This window comes from Notothenia coriiceps, unplaced genomic scaffold (genome assembly GCF_000735185.1).
Source record: "Notothenia coriiceps isolate Sejong01 unplaced genomic scaffold, NC01 NC01_scaffold00037244, whole genome shotgun sequence".
Taxonomy (NCBI): domain Eukaryota; kingdom Metazoa; phylum Chordata; class Actinopteri; order Perciformes; family Nototheniidae; genus Notothenia; species Notothenia coriiceps.
In genome coordinates, this window is record NW_011369945.1 from 12,507,762 (window position 1) to 12,528,477 (window position 20,716).

General features: G+C 39.7%; 2 protein-coding genes across 2 annotated transcripts in view; one reads left to right on the top strand and one right to left on the bottom strand.

The window, feature by feature from the left end:
- Positions 1-17,434, bottom strand: part of map3k14b (mitogen-activated protein kinase kinase kinase 14b) — a 20,856-nt gene extending 3,422 nt beyond the window's left edge. The window contains exons 1-14 of the mRNA XM_010793569.1: positions 17,329-17,434; positions 13,650-13,931; positions 13,385-13,460; positions 10,739-11,483; positions 9,575-9,709; positions 9,326-9,455; positions 8,653-8,781; positions 5,970-6,074; positions 4,914-5,077; positions 4,671-4,821; positions 2,343-2,912; positions 1,296-1,402; positions 1,089-1,209; positions 908-1,008 (exon numbers count right to left, since the gene is read on the bottom strand). Coding sequence (XP_010791871.1) covers positions 908-1,008; positions 1,089-1,209; positions 1,296-1,402; positions 2,343-2,912; positions 4,671-4,821; positions 4,914-5,077; positions 5,970-6,074; positions 8,653-8,781; positions 9,326-9,455; positions 9,575-9,709; positions 10,739-11,483; positions 13,385-13,460; positions 13,650-13,917 — 2,802 coding nt within the window. The 5' untranslated portion in view covers positions 13,918-13,931; positions 17,329-17,434. The remainder of the gene's footprint in view (positions 1-907; positions 1,009-1,088; positions 1,210-1,295; positions 1,403-2,342; positions 2,913-4,670; positions 4,822-4,913; positions 5,078-5,969; positions 6,075-8,652; positions 8,782-9,325; positions 9,456-9,574; positions 9,710-10,738; positions 11,484-13,384; positions 13,461-13,649; positions 13,932-17,328) is intronic.
- The window catches only part of LOC104965314 (protein kinase C beta type-like), a 469,227-nt gene that overhangs the window by 56,228 nt on the left and 392,283 nt on the right, over positions 1-20,716 (top strand). The window lies entirely within an intron of this gene.

Consider the following 20,716-nt stretch of genomic DNA (forward strand, 5'->3'; position numbering starts at 1 on the left):
AAGTCTCCACATTGTATTATATTTTTAATGTGTTTCTGGTCCTCTTTCAGTTGAGACAGTGTAGATGAAGGATGTGTCGGGATGTAGAACTCTTGTTTGAACATTGGATAAAGCCAGGTTCATATTCTTGTTTCATGTTGTTGACATATTAGAGTCAAAGGTTTGCACAGAGCGAAATATCTTTGTGTTGCACCATAAATCAGAAAATACTGCATTAAAAAAGTCATTTCCTGCATTTCTCTACTGATAAAGTGTGATATAAATAATGTACAGGCTTTCAGATTGCTGTAGTTCACTAAACAGAGACATTAACGACATGTTTGGTGTTGAAAATGTCAGAAAAAGTGAAAGAATGGGAGATAAATATCCCCAAATCTCAAAATCGTATTATATTTTGTGTGTGTTTGTGGTCCTCTTTCAGTTGAAACACTGTAGGATGCTTCAGGAAAAGACCAAACACTAGATGTCTTTCAGTCGCCAACATGTGTTTTCGAGACACATATATTAACGGGGAAATCCTGCAGGACTCAAATGCCTCGTCTCTGTTCCCTTAAACTCATTTGGGAGTGATTACCCATCAGCCCCTGGGGTTCAGAGGAAAGGCAGCGTTACCCCCAGTCTGCACGTTGTTTATCTTTCAGACTTTTTGTATGATGGGATCACTGACACTCTGCAAACGGTGTCCGCCAAAAGTCGAGTCCAGTGTCTATGGAGTGTCATCTTTATTTGCTATAGTTTGGGAAGATTGAAAATCGGTAGGGAAAGTCAGCTAAGTCGGTAGGCGGTAGAAACACATAAAAAGCGGTAGACTACCGCCCAAATCGGTAGGGTTGGCAGGTATGCACAGGAAAGGGAAGACCCCCAAAAGTATAATAGAGTGCCTTTAAAACAATCTACTATATCTTACCTGATCGCTTATTCCTATAGCAACATGTCCCACTTTGACCTGCCGACGCTCACGGATCCGCAGACACTCGCCCTGGACGTTCTCGATCCAGATGTCAACACCTGGAGCGTCAGAGAAGAGAATATCAATGAAAAAAAAATCAACCAGCATTAAAGTTATTACAAGAGCCCGGTCATTTTACCCTCGAAGCAGCAGGAGGAGGGCTGATTGTCTGAGGCCAACCACTCCAAATGTCCGTCTGTCTGACTGTTGCAGGAGGAAAAGACTCCAGAGCTCAGATCATCAGACGAATGGTCAGAGTCCTTAACACAAAGGGAACTTTTTTTTTTTACAACAGCAATCACACATGAACATACACATCTGTGTTCTTTCAACCAAAGACACACACCTTCTCTGAGGAATCCATCGGTGATGTGTCCGAGCAGCTGAAACAGGAAGGAGGGTCATCTCGAGGTTCAGGGGATGGGGTCTGGATTGTTGTGCCGATAGCTACATCTAGTCATAGATAACATATCAGCAGTTTCTGTTAACAGCTTGCCTTCCTTCAAACTAAAGGACAACAGCAGTGTTTTGTTCTCAGATTCAAGTGCTTTAACAAGAAGTCAGGATATTAAATATTGCCTTAATTAACTCTCAGAGTGTATGGCTCAGTAACTCAAGGTGCGTGTTTGCAAGAAGCCTTTTCAGAAAATAATTTGGATGGACACCTTCTGTGTAACTCCTTGCAAAATAAACTCAATTTAAATGAGCTTTTACACCTGATGTAACTTAAATAATGGCTTGATGGTTTGGACTGGAGTAACAAATACAACAACAAAATACTCATTCAGCATTAATATGGCATTTGACTAATGTATTGCAAAAGTACTTCACATTGGACTAATCTGCAGGCTTTAAAAAAGGAAAGACAACTTTTAAAAAGGGCTAAACCAGAGATATCATTCTTTTGTACAAGCATAATTTTTCCTTGTGTAAACCTTGTGCCTGCATTCCACACAATGCAATTTCATCATGCTAGGAGCAGCTAATGTGGCCTGGAGCTTCGTAGCCTTCAGCAGGTATGAGCAGCAGGCAACACAGACCTGAGCTTGCTAATAGCACACCTCCGGATCTTTTACATTTGCAAACTTGTCAGACCCCACAAATGACTAATGTGACATCCCTTGAGGAGATTTTCTAATGTTTCACACAGCTCTCTCTGGTGCAACTGAGTCTTTTTCAACATTTGATTTATTGCAACAGCTTTTCTGATGATTCAAGTTGGTAGACTTCCTCTTTAAGACAGCCTGAGAAAAAAAACTCTGTGTTCCTTTAAATATGCAACAGAGAGGAACATCTCTGTAATCACTGTGAGATGCAGTATTCTAACAAAAATGCAGAGTGTATTACTACCCCTCTTAGGCTGTCCTCATGACACAGAGTTTTTCTGACTCACCGTCTCGGAGGTATTCCAGCTCTGGCTCTGATCCCCATGAATTGTCATTTGTCTGTTGGCCTTTTTGCAGCAAAGGGAAAATGCCCCGAAGAGCACGGAGATACTCTGACTTGGAAGATTCCCACTCTTCTTCGTCCTCATCCTCCTTCTCCTCCTCTTCATCTCCTTCCTCTTCCCAATCCCCCTCATAGTCCCTGTCACTTCTCAGCCACTTCTCCTGAACATATTCCTCCTCTGCCATGTATATATCGACCTCTGAGTCAGAAAAGCTGTCCCAGTCTCCTACATCTGCGGTGTAATCATCTTGAAGTGATTTTGGCCGGGATTCCCACTCCCTAATTAAGGAATATGTCTCCGCTTCAGAGTCTTGATCTGAGACACCATCTCTCCAGTCATTGCTGTCCTCGTCCACTGCTGTAGTCCTCCAGGGGCTCACCCAGTACATGGTATCTGATGCTTTAGTTGGGTTGACATCAGGTGACAAAGAACAGGGGGTGTCTTCATTCTGGCTCTTGCTATGATGAAGCTTCTCACAGGCAATTTTGACAGACCAGGGGCTCAAACCCCCAACTGTTGAACACATTCAGAGTGGTCAGTGACACAGATCCTTTCACAACAATAATAAGGTACTGAAGATGATCAAATTTGAGGGTTGACACATTGTTTTCCTACTTAATAAATACAAATATCTGTGTTTTTCTGACAATCCCATCAACAACACTATGTCTGAGGTGCCTCAAGGTTCCACCCTGGGTCCTATTTAATTTCCCTATACTTGCTCCCTCCTGAGGATATTATTCCCTGCCATGGGTTCTCCTTTCATTTTAATGCTGACGACGCCCGGCCATACTTGTTTAATAAATCATTCAGACTTTTATATGTTTATATGCAGCATATTTCTGACAGTGTATTTAAAAGATTCTAAATTTAGCAATATTTTAATCACCTGCTTGTGCTGTCCGTCTTTTCACTTTGTTTATGTTAAAACATCTTCCATGCGTTTATTTATTATGTGCTTTTATTAATGCCCTTTTTACCTTTACTTTTATAATTTACTACTAACGTTTAAAGCATAGAGTGGTGCAGGGATGACGTATTTTTTTAGGCCGACCCGGAAATAAACTGCGCATGGGTTTCCTTGACAAAAAAGCAATGGGATTTCTCCATAGGATTTTGGAAAATAGCTCGAAATAAGGTCTATGGAAAACGAACACGAAAACGTTTGATAAATGCACGTTTTGTTCAGCCGGATAATCTCCACATGTCTACCTTACTTTTATCATTTTCTGATCTAACGTTATGCTATAAACGAACTAGAGCCGAGTACAGCAGGGTCGCACGACTTCAACATGACATTTTCGATATTCAAAAATACAGATTCAAAATTGTACAAGTTGAAGCGTTTGTTTTAACAGTTTGCAAGAGCGCAGGCAGGCCCCTCCCTACACGCGGATCACGCAGACTGCGTGGGGCCTCACCTCGTGGAGGGTGCCTCATCTTGCGGAGGGAGCCTCATCCGAAGCATGTGCTCCACTAGCCCCAACTTTATGCGCTTATGAGGCGCAATTACTGTAAGTGCACCACAGTTTCACCGCTGCGAGGCTCCAGCGCGTGCTCCACTAGCCCCCCGTCGTCGTCGACGACGCTCGCGACACAGAGGGCCTCATCACATAACTTTGCGTGGGGCCACAAGTTGGCCAGGGGCGGCCCTGAGCGCAGGTACTTGCTTTCAGGCAGAACAGGGGCAAACAAACTCAGCGGGAGTGTTTACGTGTTCGACGTTATGACTTACAACGTCCTCGACAACTTATGTAGTCCTATTCAGCCACTTGTTAACAACCATCGTTTTTCAGACACGTAAACTCTTCCGAAATCACCAGTGGGGTCACTGCTGATGGATTTAATGTCGTAGAACAAAACGTGATCTGTCTCTTAAATTTGTGTCAACCACAGACCTTATTTCGAGATATTTTCCAAAATCCTATGGAGAAATCCCATTGACTCTGAGACGAGGGTCCCCGTAGTGGTAAAATGCTAACTCACTTCCGGGGTTTGGGACTCGTCACTGCACCACTCTATTGCATATCAAGTAATCATTTAGCACTGTGTTTTAATCCTGTTTATCTTTGTTTTTTCTATTGTTGCCATGTTTGGTTTGCACTAAACTGTTTCGTAAATGGTTTTCTGATCTAGTTTTATGTTTTTGAGTCCTTTGTATTGCTTGATATTGTTTTGATAATGTAGAGCACTTAATCTTTAATTAAAAATCTGTTTGGACAATGTTTCATTATATAATATAACTGATTCTGGAATATGTGTCACATTGACCTGCTCTAAGGGCCTTGGTGGTTTTCCTCCGGAGTTCTTTGGCAGATGTTCGTCTGTCGGAGTCTTTCTGGAGTCCAGCCCTGAACACTTTGGCCGTGAAGTTGTTGCAGTTGGACGGCACCTCCCATAGAGGCGGTGGCTCATTGACAATCTGACAAAAACACAACAGGAAATCTTCATGCATGTCTTTTAGCTTGAGAATGTAAACCTCACCCTTTCTAATGAATACAAAATAAGACTCACCTGCAGACACAGAGGATGGGAGTAGTAACGTATCCAAGGGTGGCATCCATTGAGCATGTGCAGCAGCATACAACAACTGCTCCACACGTCGGCCTTGGCACACAGTTGATCCCCTCGGGCCACCTCGGGGGCCATGTGGGTCTCTGTGCCGGGGAAGGCCGCTCCTACATCCACAAACAACAAATTCATTTTTATCTCTGCATATTTTTAATGACCTCGTCTTCAGGATTGTGCTGCTGTTGTTGACACATTTTGGCCTACTTCTTTCTGAGGCTGTAGGCAGCTTTATTTAATGTTATGTTTTTCTTTCTGTGTTTATAATTATATGGAAGCCCTGAGAGGCAAGTGAGAAAAAAAACAATTTTGAAGTCTGATCTACAGTAAATTGATCTAAACAGAAAAAAATGGTATTGACTGAATACCCTTGTAAGGTTCATTATTCTTTTTAAATTACTTTCTTAATTCCAATTTTGTTTATTGTTTTTTACGTTATTCAGAAAAAATGTCAAGCATTTGTGAGCAGCGAAACAGATTATAGCTCAATACACTCAGCTATGTTGGTGCTACAGCCAGCCTAACTCGGTCTAGTATGAACACAAGCTTATGGGGTAGATTGACAACCTAAAGGGAAATGTTGCTGTATAACTAACATTAACATGGGCCTGTTTGATGACTTTGTGACTTTCTACTTGCAGACTTTAAATGATGAAATCATTTTTTTTTGTATTCATCTTTAACTTTCTGTTATTTTCGTGGACTTGCTAAAGAACATGATAACACAACACACCAGTCAGACTGACCTTTAGGCGTAAATACAGGAAGCAAACATAATGTTGTTCATGGGTTAACAGCCATTTGAATAACAGCCGCTTATTTCTTTCAGTCAAAAAGTGAATTTGTATCAATTGTAATTTTTAAAGTAAACTTCATCTCTAATCTATCCAAGTGTAACTTTTTGAACCAAATGCAATAACGTGGTCATGATAAGGTGCATGATATGGTTTTTATAATGTACAATTTGCCACAATGTATGCTGACATTTTAGACCTTACTCACCCCTGAATGTGTTGGTGCTCCATCCATTGTCATCCAAAGTCTCTGAGAGACCAAAGTCACAGAGGAATGTGTCCCTGCAGTCTGCAGACAGCAGCACATTGTCAACTGAAATAAAATCAACACGCAGGATTTAGTGTGACAGCTTGCTTTCATTTGGTGCTCATAAATAAACAGATGAATGAGAAATCAGGAGTGATGGGTTCACGGGGTCAAAGCTGTGGTGAGCAGGTTGGAAAAATATGTTTTCCGTTACTATTACTAATTGCCTGTCAAAAATGTTATCAGTGACCTAAGTGCTTAAATCTGATCATTTTATGTTACTTTTTGAATACATCGAGTCTTGGTGAAAGGCTGGATCGACCTAAAGGCTGAGTGTACTGTACTTCCAATTTAAGGCCTTTTATTCAGGCTAATTGTATTTGAATTATATGAAATCCTTTGGTTTAACTTTAAATGTTTGCAACTAAGTACACAATATAGCTAACATGTCAAATAATATACTTGATTTATATATTTACATCCTACTTATAATAATACGTTTAATTCTTTAGCCCTGAATATAAAATGTCCTATTTTCCATTTGAGTAAATATGTTTTTTGACAGCCACAACAACAAAGAAAAATGTAACATATATTGCAGGGAGCAGAGAAGAACAACTTTAGTTGTTAGCTTCATGCAAGTTACAACATTAACATTTTTGAAAGTAGCATTCTACTGCATGCTAACAATATTCTCTGTCAGTGCAGTAAAGTTAAGTGCAGTAAGTTCAATTATGCAGCATTACTTTACACAATGACATCGAAAGGCAAAACAGTCATGTTAGTAACTCAAGTCAATGTGATGGCTCTGACTGAATGTTGTCTGTGAGTGCTTTATAGTCCGGCCCATAGCTAAAGCAAGCCAGTGTGAGGGAGGCGGCTCGGTGAATGTGGTAATGTGATCGACCGGTTAGTGACGACCACTGAGGACCAACAATGGAAGTACACGTCACGTCAAATGTACTACAGTTTACAAAGCAACACAACTATTTGTCTGCATGTGCTTTCTTTTTTTATTAACTAATTAATAATTTATAATTCATTCTATCTACATTGGGTTCCACCCCAATCGTGATCTGGAGCTAGCGTAAAGTGGTATTTTAAATAATAAAGCTCATTTTTTTGCTACTCAAATTGAAGATCTGATATGTTGAGAACTGTTGTTGGTTGCAGTGAACGCAAAGGGGCCTCATTCTGAGCGAGCCCCCTCCTCTTCAATCCTCTCAGTGAGGATTACTGAGGGCTTAGGTGTCAGTTAAGGATTAGGTACCAACACTGGGGATGCCACCTGACAGTAGAACCAGCAGCTACAGGCTTACTGGGCTCTCCCCATCCCTGTAAGAACTGCTGATAATGCCACATCTACTACCATGGCTATTTCAAGCTAACGCTAAATGCAAAAGGAACCATCAAAATAATGTAAAAAGTGATGGAAGTAAATGTAAAGGTAAAAGCAAAAGTACACATAACAAAATAGAATATCAATTCATCAATTATTTTTATTTTTTTGTATTTAAATTGTCATATACTCTAATGTTTTTATTATATAATCAACCAGTGTTTCTGAAATGGGGATAATAGAACCCCAAGGTGTATTAGTTTTTAATATCGTAGTTTGTAAAGTCACATAGAAATAAATGTAATGGTATAACATATACTGAACAAATACTTTTTACCACTAAGGGTCAGCTAAATAATCTGTACACAACACTGACATATTTTTGTCCGTACAGCAGACATGGAACACCGGTGTCATTCATTTGGAGTCATGTTTCTAGTAACCAAATATGTGTCTCTTGCTGCTTATGTTCCTCTTGTTCACCAGCAAGTTTCTAATTGAGTCCGTCTGCTTTGTTAATGAGTTTTTCTTTTCAAATAAAAGCTGCTTTAAACCAATCACTAGTAATCTATGGCCTTAAGTCACAAACAAAATGGTAATATTCCCCTAACAGTTGAGAAGATTTGAAGAGTTTTGAATTGTTTTCTGTGTGTTCGTCACTATGAGTGTCACCTTTCACATTAAACATTTAATCCATTTCTCATATTAAACTATTGATGAGTGCAGCTTAAAGCAGAGGAATTAAGTTACCTTCCACCACTGTCAACTTATAGCACGAGCATGAACAGTCGTGCAAGAAGTGTTCAGTATATAAAAGTAAAGTTTAGTAAAGTACTAAAAAGTAGCAAAATCAAATGAAAGTATTACAAAAATAGTATTCTTTAGATCCGTTAGTGTTATATCATTATATCAATGGACAGTTGTTCCATTGTTCTTCCACGACATTGTTCAAATATATACTGTATATTCATTCAAAACATTTAAATGTGCACATTGCTTTATTGCTCGAAGAACAGGATATTAATTTAATTGTGTTATATAACTTTTGGTTAGTATTATATGTTTTGTTTGTAAAATATGAATCTAAGGACTGTCTAAAGAAGACTATTAAATGCAATGGAGTAGTTTAAAGTAGCATATCATGAAAATACTCAAGTAAAAATACCTAATACTTGCAATTAAGTACAGTGCTTGAGTAATTGTGGTGCATTTCCATACACATACATTGCCTAGCTTTACATGTCCGAATACTGTAAACACTGTGGCTCCAACAAGACTATCATGTTGTCTGAAACTTAAACATACCTTTGACGTCCAGGTGGAGGACCTTCCTGTGGTGCAGGTGCTCTAGTGCCCCTAGTGTCTGGTGAAGGTAGTGCAGGGACAAATCCTCAGGCAGGGAGTTCATCTCTTTGAGAAGCTGGGCCAAACATGCTGAAGAAACACATATTTACTTACAGATAAAAAACAAAGTAATTATGTCATTTATTATAAGAGAACATATCCTGCTCATTTTCAGGTTCATATTTGTATTTAGTGCCTCTACTGTGACATGTTTCCATGCTTTAATGTTCAAAAAGCTCTTTATTTTTCTCATACTGCCTGTGCTGCAGCACCTCTTTTCACCCTCTGTCTGAAACCAGAGCCCAGTCTGCTCTGATTGGTTAGCTGGCCGGCTCTGTTGTGATTGGTCAACCATTTAGAGATTTGTCAAAAATGTCACATCACATACAATGTGTTTGAGCGCTAGCCAATAGAAGCGTGGGTGTTTCAAAGTGATGTCATTATGTTACAGAAGTAAACAAAGGAGTCCAATTGAGGCATTTCAGGCAGGGAGGGAGTGTGTGGGAGAGAAACTCCCTCTGATGGGGACACGTGACCATTTACATGCACAAAACCTATAGAACACATTACAGGAAAGGGAACCTCAAATAGCATAACAGGACCTCTTGAAGATATACAGCATATATTTTTTTACCTGGCTTCAAGTCCATGAAGAGGACGATGTTGGGCCCCTCCCTCACAGCCCCAAAGAGCTCCACCACACGAGGAGAGTTGAGAGCGCTCCACGTGCTCACCTCCTCCCCGCTAAAGTGACTCAGTGGAATCTGAGATCAGTGGATTACAATGTGCTGAATTACATTTCAAAAACCTTAAAATCCCTCAGTGCTGAGGAGAAGGACATTTTGGATGATGAATATATGAGTCACACACTTTCTTGGCTTACCCTCTTGGCAGCACATTGGAATCCGGTCCTTTTGTCACGCACACAGAAGACGTCTCCATACGAGCCGTTCTGGATGTGGTTGAGGACACAGTACTCCTCTCCCTCCCTGTACTGACAGCTGTCGGGCTGAAGTTGCTGATGGATACAAAAGTTCAAAAGGACAATAGGGCTGAGAAGTTAAAACCATCAGAAAGCCAGATGCAGTTGGGCCACACCCTAAACTGTGATGTCACTGCAGGTGTTTCCTGTCTCGATTAACGGACAAATACTTGCTCTAAAGTGCGTTTACAAAAGTACAATACAGAAAGCTTCAACCACAATTTGATCATTGCTACATCAAATACTCACTCTGTGTCACCTTGAATTCTTAAAGAAAAGTTTGTTTTTCTGGCATTTATCCAGTGAATGATGAATAAAAAATGGATTAAATAATACATTCATTTTAATAAAGCTGGCAATGTTAAAAGACAGCAGAACTTTATGAAAACATCCCTTTACAAACTCTCACACAATTCCTGCAGCATAATCTACAAAAAGAAAAGGCTAATTTATCCAGTCTTACTCACTACTTTACAAACACATGCATTTTCGCTAAAATCTTGCTTATTAAATAAACGTTTGCTTGTAAAGTCTTTCCACAGACAAGTAGCACACTTGGGCAAGCGTGAGACTTTTTATGAACAATTTTTTTAAATAGTATGGTATATCGAAAAATAAGTTAGCAGTTAGACTACATCCAGCTAATTGCTACTTGTATTATACTGCAATTGTTATATAAGAGTTTGTTAAAGGGTCTTTTGATATAGTTTTCTGCCGCGATATACTTTAAATCATCCAAACTAATATCTGAATGAGATTCTTTGTTTACCATGGAGGCCAGCAAGAAAAACAAAGTGTTCTTCATTCATTCCTGCCTGTCTTCTTTTGATTTCTCTGACGTCCAACGCTCTGTCTTTTAACCTCTTTCTCTCCCTTTATCCTTCTTAGCAACCCTCAATTTTGCTTAGCAGTGGTGTTTTATTGAGTATTAACAACCTCTGAAATGTCTAAATTGACCAATCAGAGCGAGTATTAAACTAAGCAGTGTACTAATTCAAGGTAACACATGGTGAGAAGTTGAGAAATGATTGGCAAAGTATTCCTTTGAATTATTAGATGTCTTACATGATGAAATATGAGTCCTTCATTGACAGGTGTGCTGGTCTTCCAGTCGTTCACAGTCTGTTTAATCAAATCTCTGAATAAAGGTGAAACAAAGAGCTTTGGCAGCAGTGTCACTCTGCCTCTGAGGTCGTCCAAAACTGTGTCACTCAAGTCATCAAAACCAAAGGCACACTGAGGTGTATTCACAGTGTAGCCTGAATCTCCCAGCAGGCTTTGCACTCCCTCTGCAGAGTCAGAGTCCCACTCAGCATGAGCAGAGTTAAAACCGGACACTTGCATCAGGTCAAAGGTCAAATTTGACATTTTGGCTTCTATGCCATCCTCAGCAGGGCAGGATGAGTCTGACTCGAGAGTGTAAACTGATTCAGAGTCTGCTTCACCTTCAGTGCTGGAGGTGTCGTCTGTATCTGCTGATCTGTAGCACTCCTCTGATAGTGACACACACTCTGATCCATGGACACACACATCTGCACAGCCCTCAGAGTCCCCATGGTTGCAGTCAGTAAACTGCGGAGGCGGCGGTATGATCTCAGCGGATGATGACATCATCTCTCTGCTTGCCAATTTCAGCCAATCGATCTCCTGCACCCAGAGGCCCCGGATGATGGGCGGCTCTTCCCCGTCCTCCTGGCTCTGTCTCCTGGCTTTCCTCCGCTGTTTCCTCTGGAGGTGGTGCTGCGGGAGTTTGCCATCAAAGTCCTCGTCCTCTGAGTCAGTCAGCAGGGCAGTGTCTTTGCTGAGAAGTCTGCAATATAGAGAAAAACTGAGTTTTACAAACTGAAGCTGTGCAGGTTTCACTACGTGCTGAAATTCAGTAATTTTTAGACGACTTAGAGTTTGCCTATACATTTTTTAAATGTCATTAGAGCTAATTCTCCCTATTATTTCAATGGCATAACGCACAATTTATTTTTTTCACAATTGCTGGTCTGAATGTAGTATGCAAAAGTAACAAAACATGTGATTTCCAGGGTTCATACAGATTCAGGTACAGATGTAGATTAGATTTAAGACTTTTTAAAAGCCACTTGGAATAAAATGCAAGAAAAAAATGTGCAGTTATTCCAGTTCTTGAAACTGCATGATGTAAATGCGAGAGGCATTTGGATTCAAAACAAATTATGTTACTAATTATTTAAAGATTTTGCAAGTTTAAGAAAGAAAAAGGCAAACATTCCCATGTCCTAGCAATTGTAAGACTTTTAAAATATATATATTAATATAACATTTGAGGCCCTTATTTAGGTCAAAAATGCAATGCCTTTGAAGTCTTTTGATTTGCATATATGGAACCCTTGCAAAATAAGAAAGGAAAGCCTGGTGGTTTAGCCCTGAGCCTGTTTTTCAGGTCTCAGGCTCGAAAATGACATTCCCAGAACAAATGACCATATCTTCCCTTCTAAAAGGGTTAAATTAATAATCTTTTTTCTCAAAGTAATGATAAACCTGTGAGTTGGATGTAGAAAAGTCAGAATCAATATAGATGTTTTTTATTTTAAAATTATATTGTCCGTCCAAAAATTATTTTTTACTTATAGTGAAATCTACCCTTGGATGATGGTAAGGTAGACTAAAAGCTTTAGGAATCCAAAGTACAACATATAATAAGTACCCTGTATCAAGATTGATGCAAAACAAGTGACAATTGACTTTTTTAGAGAGGTTTAGCCAAAAAAACTCCACCTCTGAGGTGGTTTGGGTGGAAATGGGGGTTTTACCGTTTTTCTGGAACCCATTGGTCGATTTTGGTGATTGACATCTCTTTCTGACCGTTAGAGCCAATAGAATCGAAGGGGAATCTCCCCGCTCACACACATGGTAAAACAAATAGGTGGGGGCTTCGCAGATGCAGTTTTGAGCTATAGCTCTAGCTCTGACATCTGAAAACTAGGTTTATTGCTCATGGATTATCAGAAATCATTTCAAAGTGACACAGACACATCGGATTAATTTATGGATTAACTTCAGCAGCGTTTTTATCGTTTTAATGCCATTGAAGACCACTTTTGACCAGACCTACGGCACAGGTGAGCCATGTTAGCGTTTTTAGCTACCTAGCGCCATATGTTTTGATGTCTGTTCTCTCCGAGAGTTTGTATAATTGAGTGATAATGAGGGTACCGCTCGATTCTGTGTCACCTCACGATGTGAAACGATGGGTTGGATGTGCAGCAAAGACAAATAATAAGGTTTTGTGAGTGAATTTCGGTGCAGTCATCTGTTAGCATTTTCCGCTCATTGCTAATTCAGATGCTCAGCGTTAGCATTGTGGGGTTTTTTTTGATTATTTTTTTTTAAATTATCAGTTAGATGAGTTTATTTCCGTTACATGGATATAAAACATTCATAGTTTATTAAATGAACATGCCCTCAGACACTGTTTCCTGCAAGATGTTGCAGGAGGGCCCCGGTACCGGGGTCTCTCGGGCTTAACAGGTTAAAATATTGAGTACTCGTTTTTGTATTGTTTTAACGTGACATTATATCTTGAAACCACTTCGATTTTCTATGTGTTTCCAGCCACAAGTACCAGAGTCATGATGGAGTGTTTAGGACTTTTCCAACTTCTTTCACACATGTTTTTGCTCTCGCATTTGTTAATTTTGAGACATACTGATGGTAATGGGACTGTATGTTGTGAGGTACCTGTGCTTTTTGAGCAGCTGAGCTCTGGTGTAAAGGCAATGTGTGTTGGAAGGGCTGAACTCCTGGAAGTCTTCTCCTGGGTCAGAGAAATGTTAATGTTATAAAAGCTGCAGGTTGAAATACATTCTGATAATTATTACAAAGAGGAAGAATGGATTTTAAAGCAAATAAAGCAGAGACGTGAGAAGACTGGTACTATGATGCATCGTTGTCGTCCCCCCATCAATCCCATGCAGCATTCATAGGTGCATATTGCAGGTCTTACTCTCTGCCTGCGCTACTATGGAGACACAGAGATCCTCCTCGGCCCCCCCTGGCCCCTCCTCAGTGACCACGTGTTTGGCAGTCCCGTGCTGCATCACCCGGCTCAGATAGGGTGTCATGGCCTGGACCAGCGAGTCCTTCTCCTCCTCACAGCCCTGGCTGCTCTCCTCTTTGCCGAGAAAGGAGATTTCAGATCCTCCGCTCACGATGATGAATGACGTGTTGGAGTTCAACATCCGCGGAATGGCCATTTCTCTGTCGCTGTGCATCTACGCTGTGAGAACTGGAGAGAGGATGAACAAACACATCAGTACATACATAATGCCTTTTGGAAATCACCTACAATCTGGGAATGTTAACATTTTGAATGTTGACTATAGTCAAAGACAAATATATTGCAGGACAAAAGCAAAGTGAGGGGTAGGATTTTTTTCATCAATACTTTTTCCACCCCTTTCAATTAATTAAATAAAAAGCATGGAGTTAGCAAGCATTTTTCACTGTGCTACTTAAAGGTGGGGTAGGTAATTTTGGAGAAACCAGCTCGAGTGCGCTAGAATTTGAAAATACACAGCCGGAAAAAATCTGCCACTTCCTTTCAGAGCCCCTCCTCCAACACACACACGAACGCGCACATGACCAATGAGGGCACGAGATAAATTTGTGGACAGATGGAGAAGGCTGACAGGCAGGTACTGGGTGTTGAACCGGTTGAACCCCTAATTTGGGGGAAATATTAGACAAGGAAACAGAGACGTTTTTAGCTTGCTTCAAGGTCCAATGTATTATGCCAACCAACAACATGGTTGTTCAACTTTTGATGCTCCCGATGCTTTCGAAGCTGGCATCAGCCAATCAAATCCCGTTTATGCAAAACCGCGTGCAAGCTGGGAGAGCCAGACCGCAGTTCATTTCCTCATATTCCAAACGAGAAATTACGGTAGCAAATCACCCGGTTCTTTACGACCAGAACTATTTACCGGGATACAAACCGGAGGAACCAGGCATGGAGGGAGGTGGCAGAGACAGTGGGTGAAACTGGAAGGTTTTCGCCTGTTTGGGGAGTTTATATCCAGTTTACTTCGTTTTAACATTGCTATTGCTTTGTATGTCGGGGCGGAATATTCATGTGATTGGTTGTTGGTCGCGTTGCTCGCAAAAAGTCGCCAAGCTTCAGACACGCCCAGCATCAAGATTTTTCAAGATTTTTTTCATGCCTGTGTGTGGACGGGCCGACATGCATGAAAAAAATCCGGAAAAATCTTGATGCTGGGCGTGTCTGAAGCTTGGCGATTTTTTGCGACCAACAACCAATTACATGAATATCCCCGCGGTTTGATTGGCTAGCGCTTGCACTGGCGGGATTTGCATAAACGGGATTTGATTGGCTGATGCCAGCTTCGAAAGCATCGGGAGCATCAAAAGTTGAACATTGCTCAACTTTTGATGCTCATGATGCTTGCAAAGCCATGCTCCGCTCCCCACAATGCAGTTCGGCGAAGGTTAAAAATCTTCTACGTCACCCCATTCAAGGGAATGGGCGAAGCTTTGAAATATTTTTTTCATGCCTGTGTGTGGACGGGCCGTTACCTACCCCACCTTTAAGTTTAAACTACTCTTTTAGCTGTATATATACAACAAAACATACCTAAATAGAACTATATTTGCTAACAATAACCTGCTAACATACTCACTGACAATGCTAACATGCTGATGTTACCATATTCAGAGTCCTGATTTAGCATGTTAGCATGCTAACATTTGCTAATTGGCACTAAACAAAGAGTACATCTAAGGCTGATGGAAATGTAGTGTTGTAGGTATTTGGTCATAACACTATTGAAGCCAAGAACAGTCATGCTGTTTTTTACGTTATCTTGAGATCCCATTTTTATTTACCTACTGATAACAAGGTTATTTTTCTGGCGAAAATGGAAACAGAAAGACAACAGAAGGCTTGATCGTACCTGATATCAGCCTCCTGCGTCAGGAAGGATTAATAACGTACACTATGCTCCACATAATGAATCCATTAACTTGTGATACTGACAACAACTACAATAGCAAACATTTCCATCATAATTCTCTTTCTAGGCTTTTCTAAGGCAATAGCCCTTAAAGAGCTGTGCACCCGCAATGTTCTCTGAATTATTCCAGATAAAATATATTTTAGGCAGTATGTTTAGTGTTGTGTTTGCATTGCATTTTTGCACTATGCCTTGCACCGTGTGATTTGTTCATGTAATGCTGTGTGGCATGCACATTTCAGAGGACCCATCTCACTACCAATATGATTTCTGCACAGAACTTTGTACCAATTAATTCAGTAGATTTAGTAGTTGGGATATTTCACTGGCTATTTAAAGTCATAAGGGTTCATCCTCAGGAGACCATGAATACCTCGCCAAATATTGAACTCTTGAATAAGGGTTGGACCTACCAAGAGTGGCGAAAAAACATGTACAATACCAGCTAGAAGCATCAACTTCCAATCATAGCAATATCAAGTACTTTTTTGTACACGTGTTTGTCATGGTCACTATGTAAAACTTAAGAACCAGCCTCACACCCTAAATACAGAATGTTTCCGCCCTGGTTGTCAGTAGATTGTACATGTTAATTGATAACGTTAGATGCTTTTCCACACTAATGGAATGGCAGCAACAGCACATTTGTAATTGGCACTCATTTGAATGCGGTGGCATTTGCCGTGGCAAGGCGTGAATGAACAGACACCAGAAGTGATCCTGGCAAGGTGAATATAAATAGCACGCAGAGATTTGGCACGCAGGAGGGCGGCCGCATGCCTTCCACTGCCGGGACAGCTGTCCAAGTCTCTCTTCCTCAAACACTCGCCATGTTGACAGCGAATACTGGAGGGGATCACAACACACACACTGTACCACACAGAGACAGTCCTGATGTCCTCAGACACAGAGCCTTGAGGGGGATGGAGATATTGTAGCCTTTACTCATGAAATCTGGTAATCAACGTGTCTGTTTTGAACTACAGTTAAAACTACTCTAACATTTCACAAGTTCTAATTCCTATCATATGCACAACGATTGCACAGAAGCAATTGTTAGCGATAATAGTCTGTAGTCTCTAATTCCCACCAAATATGCCAATTAAATATGTATGAATAAGAAATAGATTATATCGCGTGAAAAAAACTAAATGAAAACCTGAGCAGTTTGTTTAAAGAGCTAAAAATAATTGAAGACAGGAATGATAAAAAGATCACGAGTTGTGGAAATTAGTAAAGGAACTATCATGAAATACTCTAAGATGAGATAAAGATCACATAATATAAGATAAAAATAAGCTTAAGGTGAGCATTTCTTTTTATCTGCAGAAGGTTAATTTGTAGTAGTTATGACAAGTGTATAAAAATAAGAATTACCACACCATTTGGATAAATGAATTGCATAGTAAAGTTACCTAAAACAGTGTTTTAAACTTATCGGTATTAAGTTAAACACAATAAAGACTCATTCAATCTTCCATCACATGCTAAATCATTGATCCCATAACAATGGCAAACCCTTCCCATTGGTCACTGCTAGCTACACTTCCTGTCTGCTACACGGCTTGCCTCCCTTTGTGACCTGAGAGTGAGAACTCCTCCGATAAAACAGAAGTCAGACTTGTTTAAAGTGTCCTTCCAGGTGCACATTACCTCAGTGAGTGTTGATCTGTGGCTCCACTTCCTGTCTCAGGTTCAGGTGAGATCCTGTCCAGAGAGAAGAAGAAGAAGACGAGTGTTTGCTGACTGTCTGACTCTCTGTTCGTCCTGTTTGGTAATGTCCAAGTGTAACCTACCGGCTCTTTCTCCACGCAGCCTCTGCTGATTGGTCCACCATGTGTGTGAGTTACAATCTCTTACACCTCGGACACCCCTGCCCACAGCCAACCCCCCCAACACAACCACCAACCCTTCAACACACCCACCACATAACAGCCTCTACAGACTACAGATTGATTCTGTATTTATATTATGATGTATCTCTATAATGATAATAATAATAATGATAATAATAATAATAATAACTCTGTCCCCCCTTTAAAAAAGATGACAATAAAATGAAAGCAATTCACGCTACATGGTATAGCTCCAAAACTATCAAACCAATGCAAACTTTATAGAACATAGAGAAAACTTAAAATTAGTGTTTCCAAAAGCTCAATGTTAAAGTAACCTTAAAATATAGAAAACTCAGAAACAGCGGTGAAACCTGATATATATTTGGACAGTTTTTTCCCATCAAATTCCACTCACCCCAATTATTTCCTCTCCTAAGTCTCTTAGATCCCATACCAATTAGCCTGATTAAATAAGTTGTACCCTGAGTTAACACTTATTTATTAGATAAGATCAACCTGTCTTTATTATCAGTCAACCAGGATCCTTTAAAGTAGCTATAAAAACTATTTTTAAAAAGTCTTGATCCAAAGGTTAACAACATCTATAGACCAATATGAAACCTTCCCTTTTTCTCTAAGATAATTAAAAAGCAAAACATTTGCAATTTTTTTTGGTGATCTCTTAATAATGATAGTTAATTTGAATATTTAAGTGCATCATAGTACAAAGACGTTATAATTGCATCAGATAAAGGGCTGTTAGATCTTAGTGCTGTTAGTTGTGGAGTCCCGCAGGGTTCTGTACTTGGACCTATTCGTTCAGGTGATACTTCTTCTCGGCAATATTATTAGGAAACACTCAATTAACGTAGTTATGCAGATGATACCCTGTTATATAAATTGATCAAATCAAATCAGATAAAACGTGTCAAAGGTCAAATTTAAAGCATAACTCACGCTTACGTTTGTAAAATATGATGTTTTGTTAATCGACCAAACAACATTACATTTTAAATGCATGATATCTATACTCAAAATGTGGTATTTAGGTCATCCTTTCTTTTACCCCAAAAAAACTAATCAACATTATTACAACTATATGAAAAAGGTACATAAAGTTGTTCAATGTCAGCAGGCGTATTAAAATACAGTATATTACAATTAGCCTAACATTTTGCTTAAGCCTTTCTAGAATAACACTCAATATACTTGAAGTTTTAAAAAGGACACATTTAGTATGCACTTTATATTTCAACTAAAAATTGTGATACATAAAATGTACAGACAAAAATGTGAAGTTTATTGACAAATATAACAGTGTAATGTTTGCTACATCTGCTGTTAGCAAAAGTTAATATAGCATCCTCTAGGGGCTGACACATTTGCTGTCCCACATTGAGATGGCAAGAATCTATACATTCCTGCGGGAATTCACAAAATACCAGAGGAGGGAGTGTGTGTGTGTGTCTGTGTGTTTTTGGGTGGAGGGTCCCTCTCCCCGGCAACATCTGAATGGGATCAGGGACTGACCAATAGTGAGGCTGAGAAGAAAGTTTGCTCACACGTCAAAGGATTTTTGTCACTTTGGGCCTCTCTGCTGTTGGTAGGTCAAGTCTGCTATACATAGAACTGAAAAGCTTCACAGAGGTTATATTGGGCGAAGAGAAAGGGATTATTCAATAAACAGTAGTTGGATTAATAAATGCTGATGAAGTTTTTTGAATGAACTGAAGCCCAAATTACTCCTGTTGACTCACTGTTTTGTGGAAAAGTTTGACATTTTGGAAGTATGAGTTAGAAGATCAATGCCACTCATGTTTATTTGTTAAATATAACGCTGTAAAGCCAAGAGTTGTTTAGGTTAGCTTAAGTTTAACTTAACAAGGGGAAGGAAATAGCCCTCCTTAAAACGTGCAACTTCCAGTAAAATTCATGTATTTATTCTTTATATTGCTTTTTCTGCACAGATTAAATAAACACAATACGACATGTCTGGTAGGAGGATTTTGTTACCATTGGAGGAGCCACTTCACTCAATCCCCCCTCCTCTGTGATGGTATATCAGGAGGTGGAGGAAGAGGGACACATTCAAAAATCAACCACAATTTCAAATGTAGAATGATTAAAGAGACAATAGATTTTTTTTTATAAAATGTTAAAACTCAAACATTATTATCACACTCTTTACAGTGAACTTTTTCACGGTATGTTTATATTATTGAATGTTTTTCATATTTATTGTGATTTTTTTCTAAATATGGTTATCATTTGACATGCACCTATAGATAAGTGCTTCTCAGTGAAAATCCAACCTGGCAATGAACATTATTCTGATCATTTGTTTTAGAATTAATTTACTTTTGACTTGGCATAAGTACTAGTTAAAGGGGAAACACCTAGGTTAACTCATGTTAAGAGGAAGCCTCAAATACTTATCAAAATATGTATCTGTAGTTTTACATTCATACAATTGCTGGGCAGGTTACTTTATTGCAACTTGCAAAAAACTACCTTCCTTTCAACACTGTGCATAGTAATACTAAACAATTACAACTAGCAGGTCACTCATTAATTCACACATATTTAACATTATCAATAATGTAAAAAGTAAGTTTATTTTAACTAAACAACATTCTGTACACATCAAATCAACCAAAGAGAACTTCCTGTAATGAAAAACCCTAACATTAATCATTAGCATTTAAATTATGAGCATTTTTTAAAGAGGGCTGCATGGAAAAGTCTGCCTTGCAGAACTTCCTTACCGTTTTAAAAAAGCATTTTATATTATTTAAGTTCCTTTAAAGTGAACCCAGCCACTCCTCCACTATATCTCCACTCTACAAAGACATCAGTGTGTGTTGGAGCGCTTTAGTAAGTAACCGACCTGTAGATCTTTAACAATGGGGCCTCACAGTATCTGACCTCATTTAGAGCTCCAGCAGAATGTGTTGCTCATTGTTTTCCACTCACACAGGAGAGCCGCCATGTTTGTTTCTGACCACCAGAGGGCACACAATAAAGTAAAGCCGGCATGCCAAGCTCACAGCAAAGTGGGACCGGAACGGCAGTATAGGAGAATTGGGAGGTGGGTGGGAGAGGGGCAGGTAAGGATTCCAGGGTACCCGTCTTCAACATACTGCTGTCACTTTTTTGTTTTATCTAACCCATCTCTGTGTCCGACCCACACACCCTAAAACCCC